At 44.8% G+C, this 23,282-nt stretch overlaps 1 protein-coding gene across 2 annotated transcripts in view; it reads right to left on the bottom strand.

Annotated features, from left to right (window-relative positions):
- The window catches only part of MAZ (MYC associated zinc finger protein), a 121,162-nt gene that overhangs the window by 20,350 nt on the left and 77,530 nt on the right, over positions 1-23,282 (bottom strand). For both annotated transcript variants that reach the window (XM_085618806.1, XM_085618805.1), the window contains exons 3-4: positions 17,966-18,029; positions 7,949-8,120 (exon numbers count right to left, since the gene is read on the bottom strand). In XM_085618806.1, the coding sequence (XP_085474932.1) occupies positions 7,949-8,120; positions 17,966-18,029 (236 nt within the window). The remainder of the gene's footprint in view (positions 1-7,948; positions 8,121-17,965; positions 18,030-23,282) is intronic.

Consider the following 23,282-nt stretch of genomic DNA (forward strand, 5'->3'; position numbering starts at 1 on the left):
TTGTTTCAGACAAAGAGAATTTTGATGGCAAAGAAATGTTTATTCCATTCTTCTAGTTCTCTAAAAAGCTCCTCTTGGTTGCAAAAGTAAAATCAGTGTAACTTCACAAGATACATTTTAAAATTCTTTTGAAGCCCTTAACCCCTTCATCACAGGTACCACCACGTGATGTACTAGCTACATAGAGCGTCAGTCTGGGACTTACACTCCCAACACCAGGTATCCTTGCTACAACGGAGGTATATATGACAAGTCTTGACTTGCAACAGATCTCATATTTGTGTGCTTTAGTTTCATTAGAAACTTTGGAGCAAGTTTTTCAGCCTGAAACCAAGCTGAACACAAATCCAGTTTGAGGCGGATTGCTTGAATAACTCACGCCTGAAGAAGATACACTAGGCATTTGTCATTTCTCCCTTCCAACAATTTAAATTGCTATTTAGAGTACATACTAAGGGAATAAATTATTTGTGAAAAGCCTGAATTTATCTCAGCCCCTGATAATTTACTCTGGGCCGCATTCTAGTCTGTCGATTTTTGTTCAGTCTGCCATTACATATAAGGACAACGCGTATGAAAATAAGCCTTGGTCTGCTCAATTTGGAACATTCTAGAACTAGTTCACATGCCATAAACGGAAATACAAGCTATCACAAACTGGTTCCAGCCTTATCGGCCCCATCGGTGAAGAGCAGCTTGTACCTTGTATGCTGTTTAGGGCATAACTGGGCAGTGACACAGAGACGAAAGTATAACTTTGCTCAAATAAAAACTTTTAACACTTGCATACCAGTAGTTTGTAATTTAGGGTGCTGCTGTTGTTATACCCAGGTCAGAACAAGTGTGAATTCACAGCCTAATTCTGTCCATCTAGTCACTGTTTGCAGCAGATCATATAAAAACATGCGTAAGTGTAGAGGGGCCTGTGCACTGCTGTGCTTCTGCCCACTGCCTATCACATGGTGCCCCTAAAACTGGATACAATTACCAGAGTGGGGGTCCTTCATCAGTACACCCAGTCTCCCCTCAGGAACTTGTAAGCAGTGCGGCTTAGAAAGAAGACATGTTTGACATTAGAACAAATGCAACTGAGAGAGAAAAAAAACAAGCAGCCGGACATGTGTCCAGGTCGGCTGTGTGCGCCTGCCAGTCAGGTACCATAAAGAAACATTGGTTCACGCAACATGTTCTTCAGTCCTGGCCGGAACCCTACCTCCTCTGCCCATAACTCTGCACACTCATCTCTTAAACGTTCCAGCAGTGTTATCTGGGAGGGAAACAAGCTCCATATTCTCACTTCTTATAGCTACCCTTAAAGACCTTACATGTCATAGTTGGGGCACGCTTGGACTAGCGGAAACGGCAAGTACTGCTCCACCCTCTACAGATGACCCCTAAATTATTATGTAGAGAGTCCCAATCATTTTACTTTTCTTCTTTTTGAAGGTTCACATTGGCATGAAAGACGCTGTGGCGGGTGTCAAGGAACTTCACAATATTATTTGCATCTCATAATGATACATATAGCAAATAATTTAAGTTTCTAATTTATTTCAGAGCAAACTGCAAGATAAAAAGAGCTTTCAGCTGCATTGAATTGCATTGCTAAAAGTTATTTCATGTAGCAATACTTTCTAAAGGAATAGCAAGTGTTCGCATTTTTCAAAATAAGCAGTTCAACAGTCTTGAGGGTACGTGCTCTGAATCGCTCTTTAAGCGTGGCGCGGTCATTTGAATGCAGGATGGTAAGATATTGTGCATCCATGTGCCTCTTCTTCAGCAACAAGACCTCCGACATCTACAACAACTTTAAGGCCCAACAAGACTCTTCCGCAATCGCAGTTGCTCTGCCCATCATTTCCCACGCCCAGAGGACTACACAGACCACCTGGCCCACCATCACCGTTCAAGAAACCGCAGTGACCATGTGCACCACAAACTCCGCAGCACTATCAGACCCCTACCCTCATCACATATTCACTAAGGGTCTGGACGTCAGCTAGCCCTCGCCCTGATCTTGCACAACTTGATCAACACAACCTCCTTCCTGGGTACCTGGAAACACACCACAGTTCTCCTTCTCTTAAAGAAACCCTCAGTAAATCCTAAAACACTAGCTATCTCCTAGCTACTCTTCCCGATTAAAGTCATGGAGATCATGAGCAAATATCCAGATGGCCACCTCTATGACAACCTCCCTGACACCACCCAATCCAGCTTCAGATCCAGCCACAGCACTAAAACAACCCTCATCACCACCACAGATGTCATCCGGGTGACCATGGACAGAGAGATGCCCCTGCCCTCATCCTTCTGACTTCAGACGGATGTGCCTGGCCCGTGTGATTTCATGAATCTATATTTCACCACCGTGCCTTGCATGTCTGAAGGGACTGAGTCATACATTTTCAGCTTGTCTCCACAAAGACTTTGGAGTTGCCTTGATACTTACTTTCTTCAGTGCAGAGTTTCCTGGGATTATCACGGATTAGGTATCAAATGTCTACGACAGACTTCATGGTAAAATTATGAAAAGCTTGAAGAGTTAGATTTTATACATTTACTCCTAATCAACAGGAGGCCAGTGATTCTGGTGATAAATCGATTATGTGATAAAATCTGATGCGAGTCAAAGACAGAAGAGAGTAGAATTGTTCCAAAAGAACCTGATGCAAGTTGTGCTCATCCACAGCATAGAGTTAGTCAGGGGAGACCCTGAAATGGCTGGTTTTATCACAGATGGTTATGGCTTATTGTGGCCCAGTACATGATCTAGTTCAGAGTCGCAAAGTAAGACTTTAGTCTAGGAGCCAGCCACTAGTTCTTGGACCTCAATATTTCAGTCAAGGGATCTTTCAGGCCATCTAATGTTGTTGCAGGTAAAAACTGATTATCTTGGGAGGTGAGCACCTACAAATGTAGACAGATCATTTGTTTTTCTACTGATAACCAACCTTCGGAGATTTTTTGTCTCGACAACTGATCTTCATTCTCAATTCTTGTTGCTTACTGGCGGCAGTCCATTCCCCACCTCCTGTCTAGGTGCCAGAGATCTAGAACTCCCAGTGGGCTTGCCTTAATCCCATGCAACATCGAACCCTCACATTTACAACCCTATTACTAATCATGTAAATGGTTGTGGGACTATTCAAGTGATAAATCTCCAAACTGAGGTAAGAGCTGCCTTTAAAAGCTCTCGGGTAAGTAAATAGTTTCGCTAATACTAAAAAAATGGCAAACCAGAGCCACCGTTACTGTTCAGGTTTCCATAATTCAACATTATGCACGCTATGCAATCAACCAACAGCACAGAAGTGGTCCATTTTGGAATTTTCGCATACTGCAGACCTCTGCTATACTTTTTAGCTTCCATAGTACCTCCACGCCCCCTCCTGAGTTAGCAACTACAATTAATCTATAGGGATTCCACAATTATTAACACAGCCAGTAACTTTTACTTTCCATATACCCCTAAATTAGCACACCAGTCTCCAATAATGCCAACCCATGTACTGCTGATTGCACAATGTTTACACATTCACATGTAATTAGCCTACAAAAATATCTCAATGCATTCTGCCCGAATCCAGCCAAAGGATTTTTCTACAGAGTGCTACTAAGACTAGTTCTGGCGGTTCGCCGACTAGACTGGTGGACCTGGTTCTTTACCAATGTGGATGTAAAAAGGTTTCGAGGTTGACTGCCACCTGGCTTTAGAGCTCCCTGGATACTTAAGATTATCGTAAAGGACATGTCACCCCAATGCAGTCCATTGAAAGTGCATATTTCATCTATTACCAAGGAATAGCACTCGTTACAACGCAAGTCGTTATAACGACGCGATATTATATCGCATGCCATAAGAACGCAAGTTGTTACAACTTCTTGCTATGGGGGGGGCACTAGAGTTTGGAATAGTATAATTTACTATTCCAATTCCAGCGTGTGCAACAGTAGGGTAGGTGTTGGATTGAAAATCTGACAAATCCAACACCTTCTGCCCCCTACAGGAAGTGGTTGTAACAACTTGCGTTGTAATGGCATGCGTTGTAAACAATGTGTTGTAAACGTTGTTTACCATTACCAAGATCTGAAAAATTAAAAAAATGTGAGTGGACACTGCCAAAAATGTCTATCGGGAAATGAAAAAAACTTTGAGCTCAACTGCCATTACGCTGTTTACGATGATGCATTCACTACGGGGACATTATTTCTAGTTATAATTTTAATCACATGATGGTAATGGGAGGTAGCATCCTATCATTTACTTTGCTAGGAAATTAATATCCTGTGCAACCTAAGATGAAAACATCTGTAGCTATTTCAAGCTGTAATTTGTACCTGAAGCTAAGACGGGTCACAACGGTCCAAGGTTTTTTTTTTATATAGTGGCAGAATTAGAACTGCAAAATGGCTTTCATTAACAAAGGCTGGAAGGTACTAAGCACAGCTATTCTGTATTCCAGATCCAACCACCTATTAATAATATGCCCTTATTGGATGGTTAGATTCGGAGAAGAGACAAATTCATGCAGCCAATTAGACTTCCCAAAACAGCACAGTCAGATTCAAAAGTTGAGAGTGAAGAAAAATCCCCCAAAACTTTAAATAACTCTTTCTGGGGGCACAGTGTCTTCTTTTTATTACGTTTTGTTTCGATGGCGGTTTAAAACTCTACATCGGCAATTAGGCTGTAGATACAATTTAATGTTTTCAATTTCCTTCCAGTGCATTATCCTGAATATTAATAGGTGGATGCACCCTTACTACATACTATAACAGCGGGGAACGATATGCTAATGCAAATACTGTGAGTCAATAAAGCGTACATGTTCCCCACTAATGACAGTTCCTCCTATAATACAGAAACACAATTGCAGTTTATTCCACTTGAAGCTTTGATAAAAGCTCAATGGCTCATGGGTCTGAGGGAAATGCAAGTTAACTGAAGCACACAGGTGCCTAAATAGGTACAGGTAAAGCACCACAATCTCACAACCTGCATGGATGAATTATTTACTTTAGAAATATTTTCTAGAGTAAGGACCACCATCCTAAATTTCAGTAAGCATTCCGAAATGTTGTGTGTCTCATTCTTAGCTGAAAGTGTGCGTGGGAGGGGCGGGGTCCCTCAGGGCCCACCCAAAAAGATCTCTTCACTGGCACGCCTCTCTACCTGTGGTGGCCATTTAAAGTCTCCTTGGTTTCCAGCAGCAAGCAATCTCTACTCTACAGGGCTCCAGGAGAAAAGAGGATTGATTTTTGGATTCCGCATTCTGGATCGGATTTCAAAACTGTAGGAAGCCCATTACAGATCGCAGAGGACACGTTTAAATATTCAGGTATATACATAACACCTAGCCCGGATATTTTCTTTAAACGGAACCTCATGCCCCCTTGGAACGTTTGAAAAGGGATGCGGTGCATTGGGGAACACTACCACTGACGCTGCTGGGCAGGGCTGCGCTTTTCAAAATGATGGCGCTCCCTCGCTTCCTATACGCACTGGAGAATACGCTGTTTCCAGTGCCATCCAGCTACTTTAAAACAATAGCAGCACAAGTCGCCACTCTAATGTAGGGGAACAAACCAGCACGCATTGCGCAGGACAAGTTGGTTAAGGGCTGGTATGACGGAGGGATAGCACTCCCAAACATACAGTTATATTATTAGGCGGCCCAATTGAAAGTCATTAATCAGTGGATACACGCCCCTCAGGCGAACCCCGCCTTTCAGGCAGACAGATCGGGACTGGGAACAGATGGTATGCGGTCAGCCCTTTATCATAAAAAGCAGACCCCCTCATTAATAGGTCCCACAAGGCATACAGTTACAATATGGCACACAGCACACGCCAAACTGGGCTGGCAGGGGGTCATAACACAATTCACTCCGCTCTGGGATGCGCAACGGTTGGGAAACCTCCGGAATTGTAAGGGGTTCGCACGGTGGGATGCAATTGGTATATCCACAGTGGGGGACATGTGGCACAAAGGAAAAGTAATCACATTTGAACGTCTTCAACAGCAATACGAGTTGACACCCTCTGAAGCCTTTTGATATATGCAGGTGAAACACGCACTCCAGGCGGCCTTGACACCGGGCGCTGAGGTCCCGGAGGCAACCCCGCTAGAGGACCGACTGTTGACAGATTACATGCACAAACGGGCGACCACTCTCACCTACCGGAAACTGGTTAACAACCTGCCTGATCCCACCAAGAGACTTCGGGAAAAATGGGCCCGGGAGGTGGGAGATCTGGACAATACTGAGTGGCAGGAGGCACTGGCTTCACCAAGGGAGGTGGGAATATCTTCAAAACTCAGGTTGGTGCAGCTTAAAATAGTGCACCGAACCTACTACACGAGGCTCACTCTATACAAAATTGGTACAGCACTGAACCCGTATTGCCTTCGGCGCTGTGGGGAGGAGGGCACATTTTATCATACCCTGTGGCAATGCCCAAAGGTCATTGCCTCGGGGAAGCACGGAGCTGTCCCAGGCGTTGGCTTAACCATAGAGCCACGCCTCAAATTCAGACACTCCTTCGTGTCATTGGCGAACAGGCGAGGTGAAGTTGAAGACCTATCAACTTCTAGCTTTTCCTCTTCCAATGGGACTTAGCAGAGTGGCCTGACGACTTAGTGTGCGATGAAGATTTTGAACTCGGTGACTGCTCCTGGCTTCCTCTCGAGCCGCCAAGAGCTTGAGGGATCGCTACCTCAAGGCCTATGGGTTCATGGCAAGGCAATAGTAGCAGGCCTTGGGATCGTGGTCTTGCTCGAGGCACCAAAGGAATACAAGGTGCGGGTCCATCACCGACATCAGACGGTGACAGCCACCGCAGGCCTTGAAGCCGGCCTTTCAGGATGACATCCCTGCCACACCAGGAGACTATTCTCAAAAACACTTCGACCCAAACTTGAAACAGGTTTAGTAAAAAAATTGACTAAGGAGTTGCTCTCGTGGGATCTGCGCTGACTGGTGCGGAAAGAAAAAAACAGACGTTAGCATATTGGGGTGGCGCCTAGATAGGCACTGCGCACGTCACTTCTGGCACAGACACCACGCTGAGCTGATCGACTCCACAGATTTGCGCACAGGAGTACTGCTCTTGAACGTTTTCCGGAGTCCGACACCTGGGGATAACTCTACGGTAAGAAATCTGCAGCTAGAAGTCTCTAACAGATTCCCCAACATCGGTCAGGCCAGAGCCGCAAGCCACCTAGCCAACCATTGCAGCTGGGCCACATACAAATTCAATTCATAACTCGGGACTCCCATGCCCTCCTCCCTCGTTGGTTGCTGCAGAGTCCGCAGGGAGATCAGACTGCGCCGTCCATCCCATAACAGTTCCCGGATTAAGGTGTCAAGGGACTGAAACCAACTCCAGTGAATTCACACCGGTAAATTTGCATAAAAGTACAGGACTTGGAAGCTGACAATATCTTTGACAAAGCCGTTCTAGCCACCAAGGGCAATTTCACTGTACACCAAAATGACAGCCTTGAACGGATATCAGGGCACTCCCCAGATTTCCCTCCTGACAATCCGCGTCCATATAGAAAACCCTTACCCCCAAATTCTGAAAGGGCCTGACGTTCCAGCGGATGCCACGGACACTTCTAATGGGACATTTTACCGTCAACCCATATGTAAATGTCACAAATTGAGGAATAGATTGCAAATGTTTTGCTAATGCCTCAAATGCTCCGTTTTTGCCCACAGGTAGATAAAGTTTATCTATAGCTCTAGAATATGTACCACAATTGGGAAGAGAAATGGAGCTGCTGCTCCATAATGAAACGTACACAATTGGAAAAAGAGCAGATGGTACTACTAAAACACTGTCAAACCCATGAGCCATAACTAGAACTGTGTTGCCAATTGTGCCCCAGTCACAACATTTTAGCCACACTGACTCCCTGGGTTGTGCTGTTCCCCATACCTTTGTTGCACAGGTCACACACATGAGCGGGCCCCTCGCTGTGCACCTTCATATGATCTGTGATGTAGGCGGCACTCAGCAGCTTGCCGCAGATGTGGCACGGCACCTTCTCCTCGTGCCGCACCATGTGCGTGCGTAGCCGGTCCTTGGTGGCAAAGGCAGCCATACATGTCTGTAGGGTGAGAGAAGAAAAGGAGATGACCAGTCAAGCACAGCAGGTGACAGAGTTTAACATCCAACAATTATTAGTAAAGGACTCCTTCCGAACTTTTTTTTAGTGTCTTGAAATGAACACATGGCACTTTCTTCGCAAGTTCTATCACCTACTCTAATGTAAGACAGAAAAACACACCCTCACCTCTAGTTCACTGCCAGCCCTTACAGGGCAACACCTGCAGCCTGTGCTGCTCTTATTGGAGCAGTGTGCAACACAGTGGTGTTGTGAGCGCTCCACCTAAATCACACCCCCCAACCCCCTGATGATGGACTGGAGAAAAGAGGGAGTGAAGGCAATTATTTTTCTTTTCTTTGTGTTTCTAAACTGCTGCTTCTACTGTTCTGCAAAATAGACTTTTTAACAAGCTGGTATTCTGTTGTAAAGTAATGCCTTCCACACCAAAGATCATCATGAAGGATACTTTATTAGAAGCACAGAGAAGCGTTGGCAATCCCACCACAGATCAGCTTACAGTGGTAACGCTCCAGAACATAGTTGTGTCATTAAGCATAGCAACATCAGAATAGTACAAGCATTCCATACTTAAAGTAACAGGACGCATGTCTTGTGACATGCCAATTTAAGATTACAACATATTCCAAGGAATGTTAGTGTTAGCCCATTGACAGGAGATGCTGGCATTTCCATCTCAATCTCTGCCCTCTCACTCACTGGGCTGTTTAACCTGTAATTGCTGACAAGAAAAAACTGCCAGAAAGCCAGGGTCTACATTTAATTTTGCGTTTCACAACTCTGAGCTTTGGCAAAATGACATAGGATACCAGTATCCATTTCTTTTTCAGCCAACAGCTTGTTGCTTTGTGGGGCTTGTAGTTTTGATTTTAACATTTTCATAATGGGATCAAAGCTCCAGCATGCAAAGGGCTGATGGCTAAAATGCCAAAATTGGCTGGATGTATTATACACGACAAGGAGCCACTTGTCAGCTATATTTATAAAGAAATTAAAGTCGCCTAGCTCATTTAAAAAAAAAACCAGTTTGTTTCATTCATTAAACCAAAAGTAAATCTGTTCACATATTTTGTGAGGCTTCACTTTTTCACTCACATCATCCTCTAAAACAAGCACTGGCAATGTGGATTCACTTTTTTTCTTTTGTGGACTGAGCTTCACAAGACAGCAGCAGCTCTTCCCTAACACAAATAATAAGTTAAGAGCAGGTGGCAATGGTATAAAGAACATCACATAATTCTCCTACACATACAGCACAGGTACAACATAGGGAACTAAAGCACCTAAGAGTGAGATGTGCTGAAGGAATGTTGTATAATTTCCCCAAACAAACATACATAAGTACAAAACTCCTGGAAATATAGGAAGCAGATTGTCCACCTACCCAGCGTGGAATGCTTCATCAGGGGGTTCCATGTCTTGCACTGGGAAGCATTCAAGAGTACTAGTGCTCACTCTCTGGATAGACTTCTAGTTACCTATTCCCTAACTTGGGTGAGGTTAGGTCACTTATGTTGACATTTAGGTGTACTTCATTTGTTAAACACTCAGATGTGTATTAGGATTTTATGGGGGTGAGCTACAAATGTTTTTTTACTTTGATCAACCTACCACATGATTACTAACAGGTGGGTTGAGTAATGGACCATACTTCTGTTTTCTATCAGCATGTTTTGGTGCTTGACTATTACCCCCTTGGGCTCCGGTGTCTTCCCGAGGAATATAGGTATCTCACATCAAATATTATGAAACAATACCTGCTTCATAGGGCATGTGCACCAGCCTCAGAAAGGGGAGGGGTTATGGTGCAGGCCTCACAACAGGCTACTGGTGAGGTTGTCAGTATGCAGCATGTTTACCAGGGCCAGTCATAGTAATCACAGTCTGCATTATGAAATAGACCATGCCCATACTGCGAAGCCACCCAACTGACTGGGTGTGGGCAGCAATAATTCATAGGCCTTGGGACCGCAAAGTATACACCCAACACCAAAGCATCTTCTGCCTCACTGCAATCCTCAATGGGGTAGTGAGGTGGTGACCGCTGGGTCCCATAATTCTTCAGAGTCCCATCCGTGTTGCATCCTGTCTGGAAAAACAGCGCTGTGGATTCTTAAGGGAACAGCTCTGACTTCGCCAGTAACACCTGCTCTTCTGCAAAGGTCGGAGTGTGCCACTTTGTTTATCGCCGAGATATGAAGTTTTAAATTAAAAAAAGCGTATTTTGGATTGCTTCACTTCAGCACCTTCGATTAGATTACTAGTGTGAGCTGCCTCTATTAAAATTAATGGACCACATCCTATCTGCTGTGACATTATTAATGATTTAATAGGCGAGTTGGCAGTCTTGATTCCTTCTATATAAGCCTTTTATGTTTAGAACTAGGGCAAAATGATGGCCCAATGAACCATACACACGAGAGGTTGCGGTATAGTGCATCATGTCATGGTTCTTCGTGATCATCGAAAAAAGTAATTGCCTAGGGTCGAACTATTTGGTAAATAAAGCTTTGAAGGGAAGACCCCGCTGCTGTCATTCTTAGACCTCTTTTTATTGATTCTTTGTTTTTCATGAATTGAGAAATTGCAGTTACCTAGTAGGCCATAGTTAGTTGGAACTGCCTCGCCACATCCTAGGTAACTACATTCTAGACAGGCACATGGGTGTCTACCAAAGGGTTTGAATGTCCCTGCATCCGACTGTGCAATCCCAGCCCCGGTGCTGCCCCTGTTCAAAATGCTGAGGGCCGCCAGCCTCTAGTTATTCCATACACATTATTCGTTCCAAATCTTTTTACATGGTCTGTCCCTCCAAGCACCCACTGCTTTTCCTCGTCCAATGACATTTTCCGTCTACTACCCGGTGAAGATGGACATCTCTGAAAGATGCCCATTAATAATCTGGTCCACTACTTCGTTTGGATACACTCAACAGAATTAAATAGTCTGATTATTTGAGATAAAAATCTCTGTGTTTGTTCAACATGTTTGAAAAATGGGATCTGTGGTACACTACTGAACACATGAGGGATGCCTGTCTAAATAGGGTTGCGGTGTGCCAAAGAACGTTGGTTAATACAGGAAGAAGGCATGGAAGTACCAGTAGCAAGGGGGCGGATACAAAGGTGAGAGACGTGGAAGGAGGGAGCGAAAGTACACAGGAAAAAGAGAAGGAGGATAAACGAAAGGAGACACAGAGTACAATGAAAAAAGAAACATTAAAGATTCAATACATTTCATTTCTAATCAAAAATTCAGGAAATGTAATTCTACACATAAAGAGAGAGGGATAGTAGGGTGAGAAAGAGGGAATCCTGGTAGTGCCTTTAAGAAAGCACAGAAACCGGTAAAGGGGAAAAGGCAAGGATGAGTTGGAGAGGAATAATTCATCCTTACAAGACAGCTCACGAAGAGTAATGGTCTGCTGCCCTCTAGTGACTTTAATGAATATTACAGTCTGTTCAACCTCTGAGCATGAACCTTATCAGGAGAGATGGAGGTTTCTACAGCCCGGAGACAGGGGACGTACAAATGGGTAAGTTAGCGGAGTTTTATAGATCCCCTCTCAGCTCCAAGCTGGGCGCAGTGGCCCAGGTATGAAAGGTAACACCTGAAAAACGTGGGCTTCAGGAGAGGGGAAATGACGAAGGTACAAAGGGCACCATCTCTGGCAGTACAAGTTTCATCATACCAGGGGTGCAGAAAATGAGGACTGTTCATGGTGTAAAGAACAGCAGTCTAACACCACCTACATGGTGCAGCACAAGGAGCATTCTGAGGCTGAACAGAATCCTCAACCGCATGGGATAAAGGAGATCAGGCATGCCCAAGATATGGGGGACACCACCCGAAATCACAGTGCAGGACAAGATGCAGCGCGGTGTATTAAGGGTATCACTCCAACAATCTGTAGGGCGGGAGATAGTGAAAGCCCAGTGTATAATGTAATGTTATTTGACTTACTAATTAGATGTGATCATAACGGGTTTTCTACAAATATCTGGTCTTGAGATTTACTAATTGATGGAGTGCTGCATGTGTATAAGATTTTTTTAGTTTTTGGAGTCTCATTACATAGGTGAACAAATCAATAGGAAGCACCGATTTACGTGTTGCAGTGTGTAAAGGGCACCTTCTCTAGTAGCACAATGTCACTAACTGTGGCGTCGCACTCTAGTGTTTGTGCATCACATCACTTCCCGTGGGGGCTGGCAGGAAGAGTGTGACGTGTACAGTGTGGCGTTTACAAGGCGGGCTGGTACAACATATGTGCCGGCTCTCCCTCTCTATAATAAAGGAGCTATAAATCACCCCGCCTCCGGTGGTTCATTACGGACACCAACAAATCTTACAACTGGCGACGAGTCGGACGCACCTCCGCATGCAGCCAGCAACGCGCCGAGAGCCTGTGACTGACACCGCGCAGGCAGAGCTTCCAGAACGCAGTTGCAGCCGCGCTCACCACCACAGAGTTCAGTGAGAGAGGGAGAGCAGCGGCGCCGCTGCACTCAGTGGGAGTTTCTTATGCAACTACTACCCCATGCGCGGCACCGCGTTTGAGAAACTTAATCCCTTGCAACCGTTCCCAGCACTGGTGAAGAGCGCGCTAACTCCTCGCGCTGAAAGACGGCGTACTACATGTCGGCAGCCATCCCAGACGCGCGTGTAAGGACACGCACACTGCCTGTCCAGCAACCCAGCACTACATGCCATCTGTGAGCCACAGAGAAGCATAAAACCACGTGTCCAAGGCAGCCATCAGTGTGGCTGTCGACCTCCAGGCTATCCCTGATGCGCGTCCTGAGCGCATAGCCCTGCTGTGCAACACACACCTCATCACTCCTAGGACAAGCATTCCAGGAGTACAGGAGCTGTGTAGAAAGCACCCCCTTCTCAAGTGAGCAGTCTCCGTCTCTCCACTGCAGCTGGTCCAGCACGATGTGCGCCCAAACCTTCTCCTTGACCAACCCAGTCCCCTTCTTCCCGAAACCAGGGGAGCCGGCCATGAAGTGGACTGACTGGAACCGCCATGAAGTGGACTGACTGGAACTCCTACTTCCTCAACTACTTATCTGCCCTGGATGACAAAGGGGAGGAGGATTTTTCAAGCAAATGCAAGAAGAGAATTCTACTACACAATCTGGGCCCTGAAGGGTTGAGGGTCTACGAGGGGATGGTTAAGAAAACACGAGACGCAGAGGACACGGATGTGTTCCAGCATGCCTTAGACAATTTGGATTGCCGATATCAACCGGTTATTTGCACTGCCTTAGACAGATACAATTTTTTTCAGCGGAAACAAAACGACAGAAGCAATAGAAGACTATGTAGCAGCGCTAAAAAAAACTGGCAGTGAATTGTAAATTTGGCCACCTCCACGACAAATTTGTGCGAGACTAGATCATCATGCACACAGTGCACACTATCGTACAGGAGAAATTATGAGTTAGCGGGGAGGACCCCCTGAATGACATCATAGCGATCGTCAAACGAGTGGAATTGTCAAAACGCTGTGCTGCAGCAGCCAAGAAGGAGAGTGACAGTAAGCCAACCGTGTGCAAAGTGAGCGACAAACAAGGGGCCAGTGACAAGCCCTCCCACAGTGCAGGACACAAGCCGGGTAGGAGGTCCATGACTAATCAGGCCGTGGCCGTTGGACCTCCCAGTGACAAAAAAGTAGTTGCTACAGATGTGGCAGTCTGTCTCACATGGTACATAAGAGATGCCCTGCCCTCCATGTAAAATGTTAATTTTGTGGGCTGGTGGGACACTTTGGTAAGGTCTGCAGACGGAAACCCAGCAACTCAACAGTTAAATGTATCGTGTATGAATCAGATGTAGACGATGGGGAGGGTGGTGACGATGATTGTATCCTCTGTATTGAGGACCATGTTATGGGCATTGATTGTAAGAGCCGCAAAAAACCCTCCTGCATGTTGACCATGGAGGGGGGGGGGGGGTACAGATTTCTATGGTAGCAGATTCAGGGTCCCCATACACTATAATCCAGAGAGAAATCTGGGACAGGGACTTTGCCACCACAGTAGGGAGTCACTTACACCCCACCGACGTACACCCAGTCACCTTCACGGGAGAGAAAATCCCCATGGTCGGGTTCAGACGGCTTAAGTTCGACTTCAAAGGGAGAGAAACGATGGGCAAATTGTATGTTGCTCTAAAGTGGCCATCTGTTCTTGGCTGGGCCGACCAAGGGGCTTTAGGCATCCAACTCAACCCCAGCGGAGTCACACAAGTGCTCATGACGAGCGACTCAGCCCTGTCTGCGGGATCCACGTGGCAAGAGGAATTCCCTGAAGTTTTTGGCGGGCCATAGGGAAACTGTTGAAATTCAAGCACAAGATAATGCTAAAAGAAGGTGCAGTGCCAGTCAGCCATAAAGTTCGGAATATTACCTTCAACTGTAGGGAGGCGGTGCAGCTGGAATTGCAGCGCCTGGAAGACAACGACATCATAGAGTCCATCGAGAGTGAGGAGTGGTTGGCGCCCTTGGTCGTAGCACGGAAACCAAGTGACAAAGTACGCCTCTGCATAGACCTCAGAGAATTGAACAAGAATATAGTCATGGACAAATTCCCGCTGCCAAGAATCAACAAACTGTTGGCCCAGACCAAGGGAATAAAATGGTTTTCAACGATAGACCTCACATCAGCATATCATCAAATATCGCTTCACCCCTCCTGCAGGAAGCTGACCTCCTTCATCACCCCATTCGCCTGTTACAGATTTCGGCGAATGCCATTCGGCCTGGCGTCCGCCGCCGACTTATTTCAAAAATTGATACATAGATTGCTCAAGGATCTCAGCGGTGTCTTATATTTCCAGGACAACATACTCGTCATGGAGAAGACCAAAGCGGAGCACGAAGACAAACTGAGAACAGTGCTACGGAAATTGGCAGCGAATGGTCTTACGGCGGAACTGGAAAAGTGCAGATTTGGTCTCCACACAGTCACATACTTAGGGCATGAGATCAGCGGCAAAGGGATCTCTCCCAAGAAGGCGAACGTTGACGCCATCATGTCTGCACCCACACCAGGTAACTAGCTCCTTTCTAGGGTTAGCTGAATTTTACAGCAAGTTTGTCAGGAACTTCGTCACGAAAACAAGCAGCATGCGCCAACTATTGAAGGAGAAAAACCAGTTCAGTTGGACGTCAGAGTCCGATATGGAATTCGAGAGCATCAAGAAAGACATTTGCGGTGTCATGCCCATGCACGGCTTTGACGACTCAGCTCCCAGCATCTTGACGACTGAAGCTAGCGACAAAGGCTTAGGGGCGGTCCTGTCCCAACGTTCCCCGGATGGCAATGAAATGCCTCATGTTCCCTCGCCCCTAATGAGGAGAAATTCAGCGTCATCGAAAAAGAAATGCTGGCGTCCATCTGGGCCATGGAAAAATGTTGTCAATACCTCTGGGGTTCCCGGTTCACACTCAGGACGGAGCATAAACCATTGATCAAGGTTCTCACGTCCATGGGCAACGCCACGGCTACTCAACGCATCGCCAAGATGACACTCAGACTCTTGGATTTAGTCTATAGCGTAGAATACCTGCCAAGACATAAGAACAAAGTGGCAGATTACCTTAGCCGTTCTGCTGACTGGGTGGAGGCACCACTCCACAGCGAGTGGGACGAATACAGTGTGGCCCTTCATGACCGACCAAGAGGACATCATCAGCGCTCAGGATTGGGAGACAGCCTACAACAAGGATCCAGTGCTATCGCACGTGAAAAAGTGTGTTACACGTGGATGGCCCGAGAAGAGGCACATGAGAGACGATCTCAGGAAGTATTGGGAGGTACGTGACAAACTGTCCATCAGCAATGACACCATCTTTTTGTTAAGAGGAGACAAAGTAGTCCCCCCGCGTGAGTTAGTGGACCGCATCCTCAGCATAACACACAAAGGACACCTAGGGATCGTGAAATTAAAGAAGAGAGTGAAAATGTCATACTGGTGGCCAGCCATCAACACCTTCGTGGAGCGGTATGTCAGGGCTTGTGAGCATTGTGCCAACGCAGACAAATCACTGACCATGCTACGACCTCCAATGGGTGAGTTCCTCATGCCCAACAACCCCTGGGAGGAATTGTCAGTCCACATCTTGGGTCCGGTTCTGGATTCGTGGTGGATACCCAAATATGTGATCGTCCTGGTTGACAGATACTCCAAGTGGCCAGAGGTGGAAGTCTGTGAGATGGTGGACACAGATGTGGTTATTGCCTTTCTCACCAACGTGTTCTTAAGGGAAGGCATTCCGAGAGTGATTACATGTGATAATGGTCCCCAGTTCACTTCGGAGAAGTGGTCGGCCTTCCTCAGGAGGAACTGGATCATGGCAAAACACACACCAGTGTATCACCCTGCAGGAAATGGTCTTGCGGAACGATTCAACAGAGTGATAATGGGTTCCATTCAAGCGGCCATCACTGCAAGCAAGAACTGGGAAAATTAAATCAAGAACACGGTGTGGGCATATCGCATAACATCCATCTTCACAGGAAATAGCCCGTTCCCTTCCTCTGAGGATTTTGAACTGTTCACCAGAGACAACCACGTTTGGATGAATCTGCAACTACAAAGCAAATGGTCACCAGCGGTAGCCAGAAGCAACTTGGAGAAGGCGCAGAAGACTTACAAAGCCAACTATGATAGTAGGCATAGAGTACAAGAAGTCTCCTTAGCAACGGGAGATTGGGTCCGGGTGAAACTGTGCAACCTGGTGAAAGAAGGCGACAGCAAGTTCAGCAAGCCTCTCCAAGCCTCTCCAAATCAGAGAACTGTACTCACACTCCGCCTTACTGAGCGATGGCAAAGTGTGGTCGCAAAGCAGAATGGCCAAATGCAACAAAGTCATCGGATGGAACAAGGGCAATGCAACCACTAGCCCTGGATATAGTGGAGGGGAAATCGGACAATGAGGAAGGAGGCATCATCTTAGGCACAGTGAGGAATTGCACGATGAGGGGGACAGGGGGTGATGCAGGTACCATGACAGAAAGGAACAATTCTGATTCCACACAGCACACTGAACCTCAGGCAACTAATGACACGGGCAACCCAGACTTCACACAAGGGGGCTACCTCCTCACATGACAAGAGCCCAGTAGGGAGCACAAAAGAAAGCAATTCCCTCTCAGGGGAAACACAAGAGCCACACGTCCCTCTCATTCGCACTGGTAGGACAGTGGTGTTACCTAGGAAATACAGCGAGTATGACATGTAATTCTCCTCTTCTCACCTTTTCCTCCTCACCTTTGGCTGTCACTCCTCTCTCTTTTCCCCGCTCACCGCATCACCTCCTCTCGGCCCTGATTTCAGCCTGTTGTATAAACAGCCACTTGTTGTTCTCTTGTGACCCAAAGGGATTACGCACCCGGCACTAAGAGGCATTGTTCTGTTATCTTTTATATTGTTAAGTGGGGAGATGTGTGGAGTCGCACTCTAGTGTTCGTGCATCACGTCACTTCCCGTGGGGGCTGGCAGAAAGAGTGTGACGTTTACAGTGTGGCGTTTGCAAGGCGGGCTGGTACAACGTATGTGCCGGCTCTCCCTCTCTATAATAAAGGAGCTACAAATAACCCCGCCTCCGGTGGTTCATTACGGTCACCAACAGATCCTACACTAACATAAGGGGATGGAGGGGACTTCGTGAATCCTGGTCACAGGTGGCCGCACTTCTAAAACATTTGGTGCAAACAATGGTACGGAGGCAACAGCACCCACACAGCACAGCACATCACACTAGCTGGAAACAGCATCAAGCTGCTGAAGCTGCGTGGCGGTTGTAGGGGTTCACTTACCGGGCACTTGAAGGGTCTTTCTGACGAATGTACCTGCCGCACATGGCTGTTCAGGTGGTCTGGCCTGTGAGGCAAAAGAAAGAGCATCAGGTATACAGTGTACCTAGTTCCATACAGGTTTTGTACCATGATAGTGGGAAGAGTTAATTTGTACAGACACAAGGTGTGCCCAATACCTTGTAAACATTTTTGTCTCGAGATTGGGAATTCTGTGCTGCTGAGCTCTGCGCTGCCTCTAGAGATGCGCAGTCTCCCACAAGGCATCATTTGAGGTCTTTCTCCCGGCTATGGTAAGCGTCAAACCAGGAGGAATTCTAGATGGGGCATAGCACAAAGCTCACAGAAGAGGCGCTGCAGGACTGACATGCATGGCATTGCTGGTAACAACCTGAGGTGTATTATGGATGTACTCAAACGGCTCCAGTGTCTTTCCATATACTGCAGGTGACACTTCCCCCTGCTGAGTACAGGAACAATACATATTTAACTGAAGGATGGACAGCTTTTGTTCATTTCACTACTGGCCTGTTCCTCTTTCTGGCTTCGGATGCCTCAAATGTCTCTTCCGTTCTCCAGAACCGATATCTTTCATACATTCACATGCTTGAATCATCCCTGCAGTCGAGCTTGGATTCCCAGGATAGACACAGAGAGCAGTACATAAACAAACTTTAATATGATAACAGAAGCCTATTCGCATCACTGTAAAAGATCTGAAACTCAAGCAACAGCAGCAACGCTGTTTTCAGCCTTCCTCGCCCAGGCCAGCGTAGTTCAGATTTCTACTGCACGTAGTGTTCAAAGGGAGTCCCTCTGAGCTCTCTCCTGTCTGATAAGAGGTTTTTCATAATTTTTCTTTAAGACTAGCTATCATCTATTATAGTCCCTAAGCTTAAAAAGATCCGACAATGATGGATTCGCCCCAAAAACAGTACTTTTAGACCATGTAACACTTGTGGCAAAACTAGGCTTTACTCTAAGGACCCCACAAGGAGTGTCTATATTGTCTTCCTCTAGTCCACAAGGCAAAGGGCTCTACAGAGACTCTTAAAGACAGAAAGGCTAGAATGTTATTATGGCTCCAAAAATCGAAATCTAGAGATGTAGATACCTCTGAGGAGGAAGGGGAGGGCTCTTCAAAAACATCCTGAAAATGGGCACTTTCACTCCCTGACCGTCCTTCAAAGTTATTATCTCAGGAAAAAGCTTGAACCACTGATGAACCACAGAAAAAAAGCTTTCAAAAGGTCCACACGAGAGGACAGCCGAGCCTTGAATGTGGTGAGCCACTCACTCCTAAAATGAAGGTATTTGTGGAGCTGTCAAACAAAACAAACACAAAGGTTTCCCCTAGGTTATATGTTAACCTATCATGGTGTGACAAATAAAGGCACTGTGCAAAATACCCGAACACTAAGGGCAAGATGTACGACCTTATTTTGCATGCGCAAACGGTTTTGTGACCCGTTTGTGCATGCAAAATCTAATAGGCCATGTACAATCCCTACTTAGCGAGTCGCAATTTTTTTTGCGACTCGCTAAATAGGAATTGCGAGTTGCTATTAGGAAGGGGCATTCCAAGGGCGTCCCTTCCTAATAGCGAGTTGGAGGCCTATGTAAATGTTTTGTGACTCGCAATTTACTGCCCTCTTCAAGAGGGTGTTAAAGCACTCGCAAATGGGAAGGGGTCCCCAGGGGACCCCTTCCCCTTTGCAAATTCAGGGGAAAATATTTTTCGGGGGCAGGCAGTGGTCCCTGGGACCTGCCCTTAAAAAAAGAAACGAAAACGTTTTTTTCTTTTTTTAAATGCATCCCCTTTTCCTTTAAGGAAAACGGGCTGCAAAAAAAAACTGCTTTATTTAAAAGCAGTCCCAGACATGGAGGTCTGCTGAGCCCAGCAGGCCACCATACCCGAGAGGGCCAGCCATTTCTAATAGGGTCGCAAATTGAGAGTGCCTCATTAATTTGAATGAGGCATGCAATTTGCGACCCCATTAGTAATCGCTAACAGTGTCTCATACACTGTTGTACCTGTGATTTAGCGACTTGCAAATTGCGACTAAATGACATGGTCGTACATCTGGCCCTAAATCCTGAAAATAATATATAATTTATTACAACATTATTTCATAACTTGTATTCGTGAATTAATATTCTTACATCCTTAAATTTCATCATAATACAAAAGACAAAAAATTAACACCAACCATTATTTAATTGCTTTTTAATTTTTTTTTACTTCTCCTTTCATTAAACATTGAATAAATCAATATTGCTTTTTGATTCGTATAATGCAAGATGGGAAAGGAGTTCCAAACAACTGTTGACATGTTTCAGTGGCTTAACGTTTTGTACAAACCACCTTCTTCAGGCCAGCAATTAAACTCTTCCAAAATATAAATGCAGATATGTACCTATATCAGTCTATTATATGTGGTTAAAAACACCCTAAAAACAAAGAAACATAAAAATAAATTATTTGCACAGAAAGCATAACTCTATATTAACAATAATACTTCCAACTGAGCTCCTATCTCAAATATATAACTCAATTTGAATCTCGAAAAATGTCCATAAACCCACTGTAAAATAAACTGTCTTGTGATTGCCATGATTAATTGATAATTCTAATTCTTCTAATCAATTACTCGGAATTCACGATATGAATGTACCAAAATTGCAAATATAAATTATCAGCCTTCAAAAAAGGGATTCAAGGGTGCTAACCTGTTCTTAGCACCTTATAAAGCATCAGATAATCCCCATTTTATATTCAATTAAGGTTATCTTAATGGCTTATACCCGTACACTTTACTGGTGGAACCATATGTATATATTTATATCTATATATTTTGCAAAATAGATCCCCACATATTCATTACCTTTCTTTTATGGCTTCTGTCTTTTTCTCATTGCCACCCATTATTCTTACTGCGTCAATATGTCAGACCTGCATACAGAGTACATAAAGCTTTTCCTTTTTCTCTATAATGTCATTCCATTAACTAATTATTATTGATAATTGAAGTATTCAATGTTTAGTGATGAGTTAGGAGATGGAGTAAAAAAAAAAATCAAAAAGCAATTAGATCAAGTTAGGTTTTTATTTGTTGTCTTGCATACTATGATGACATTTGTGTATGTGAGAATAGTAATGTATGAGTGCATGTTTTAATGAAATAATGTTGAAATGAAAGATATATTTTTTTCAGAATTAGGATTTGTGAATTTTGCACAGAGCATTTGACACATATTGATAGGTAAACATGTAACCTAGGGGAATCATTTTTGTAGTTTGTCCTCATAGATCTCGTACCCTTAGTTTCAAGGGTTGTTCTCTTTTTAGGTTGAGACTGGGAAACGCATGTGTTGCTCTGCGAGGCATGCTGTATTCGAGTATGGACTTGAAGCCCCAACCACTCTCCGCCCATATTTGTCATTGTCCTTCGTAAATGCTGGCTTCTGATTTAATAGGCTTGGTAGTCCCTTCTTAGTACTGCCTTGTCTTCATTTGTAACCTCCCATGAGGACTGGCCCTTTTACTTCTGTTATAGGGGATGTCTTATTTAGTCTGTAAGCACTATTTTCTTTAATGAGTTTCTCCTACTGCAGGCACAACATGCTTTCCTGCAATATTAAGTGAGCCATGCGCGGTTTCACTTTCCAAGCGGCCCGGGTCAATGGCAGTCGCTTCTTTGAAATTAAATAGGTCTCTCATTTACAAGAGTTTAAGTTATTGACATTGTAAATGACAATGCATTTTATTCATGTGTTAATTATCAAAACAGATAAATGAAAGACATTGTCATTTACAATGCCAATTGCTTAAACTCTCACAAATGCGAGACCTATTGCATTGCAAACGCTTGTTTTCTTTGAGCCATCAGCAAAACAGTCAGTCAGCATCCTTGCTGTCAACAAAACCACCATTGATGTACCGGTGAGGACTCCATCGTCAAAGAAGACACAGTTCACAACACCAGAATACATTGCAAAAATAATAGGGGGGGCATCTGCTAGGACATGGGACTAGCTGAGCACAGAACAGCTTTAAAACTAATTTGATACACCTAAAAGTTTGAAAGAAAGCAGTACGCACTGAACTACATGGTCAATTTCTCACAGAATATTTAAAAGCAGATATCATTCCCCTAGGACTACAAGTGAAAAATACACAACGAAAAATTCGGGAAGAATTTCAGTTCTCTCTAATAATTGCTATAGGTACTGGATGGTATTGGGGATAGATACAGCCTTAGAAGAACTGACAGGAATTAAAAAACAAACTGATGAACTTGAAGAGAAGATTAGGAATGGCATCTTCCCAGAAAATGCTAAGGTCACTTTAGATAACCTACAAAGGAGTATTGCTGAATTCCATCCCATAAACCAAACAAGGAAAATTGACAAAGTCCATAAAGATAAAGCAAAGTACAACAAAGAGAAGGTATACCCATAATTAAGAAGTGACTATTATAGCCAAGCAAGCAATCCGGATGATTAGGCCAGGCTATCACTACGCAAGGAAGAAAATCACTTTGTCTGACACTACTGCTAGCTCTGATGAACAAGAGGAACCAGCAGCTTAAGTCCTTCACACCCATTTCCACCACCCCAACAGTATTGTTTTAGGCTTAGACAGCCCACAGAGAGGAAGGGGAGGCAAGGGCAATGGCAGAGGATAGGACAAAGGCCAATATCAACCAGGAAAGAGACAGACGAGGACCAATCTTACAAATAGTAAATGGGAAAATACATCCTCAGCAGATATCTGCTGCCCCCATATTTAATATTCCTTGTGCCTACTTGACCACAATGAGAGAAAAGTACTAGTTGGGGTTTGTAGTTACGGAATGTCGAGATTTTTTCAAAATTAAAAATGAAATGTTTGAGTTTTTAGAAAAACTAGACAGGTATTTTTTTTAATGAGAATGAAATACTAAGACAGCATAGGGCTTAGATGAACACTGCACTAAGCTGCAAGAATAAGCCATTTCCTGTTACATCGGTAATCTATACTTTACCCAAAGAAACATGAGAATAGTCAAAACCCACCAGGGAGACCAATAATTTCGGGTTGTGTGTTCAGTTCTGGAGCCATTCTGCAAATATGTGAAGCAATATCTAATGCAACACATATCTAATATTGTTTCCTATGTCAGAGACAGTACAAAAATGGCTTTAGGTACAGTACGTAAAATGCTTGAATCTGAGCCCCAAAGAGACCAACCTGTGGATTTTCTTGCACAAATGAGTGAGGAGGCGTAGAGAAAGAACTACTTCCTGTTAAAAGGCGACTACTACTTACAAAAGAAGG

Source organism: Triturus cristatus, chromosome 7, assembly GCF_964204655.1.
Source record: "Triturus cristatus chromosome 7, aTriCri1.1, whole genome shotgun sequence".
In the NCBI taxonomy this organism is placed as follows: domain Eukaryota; kingdom Metazoa; phylum Chordata; class Amphibia; order Caudata; family Salamandridae; genus Triturus; species Triturus cristatus.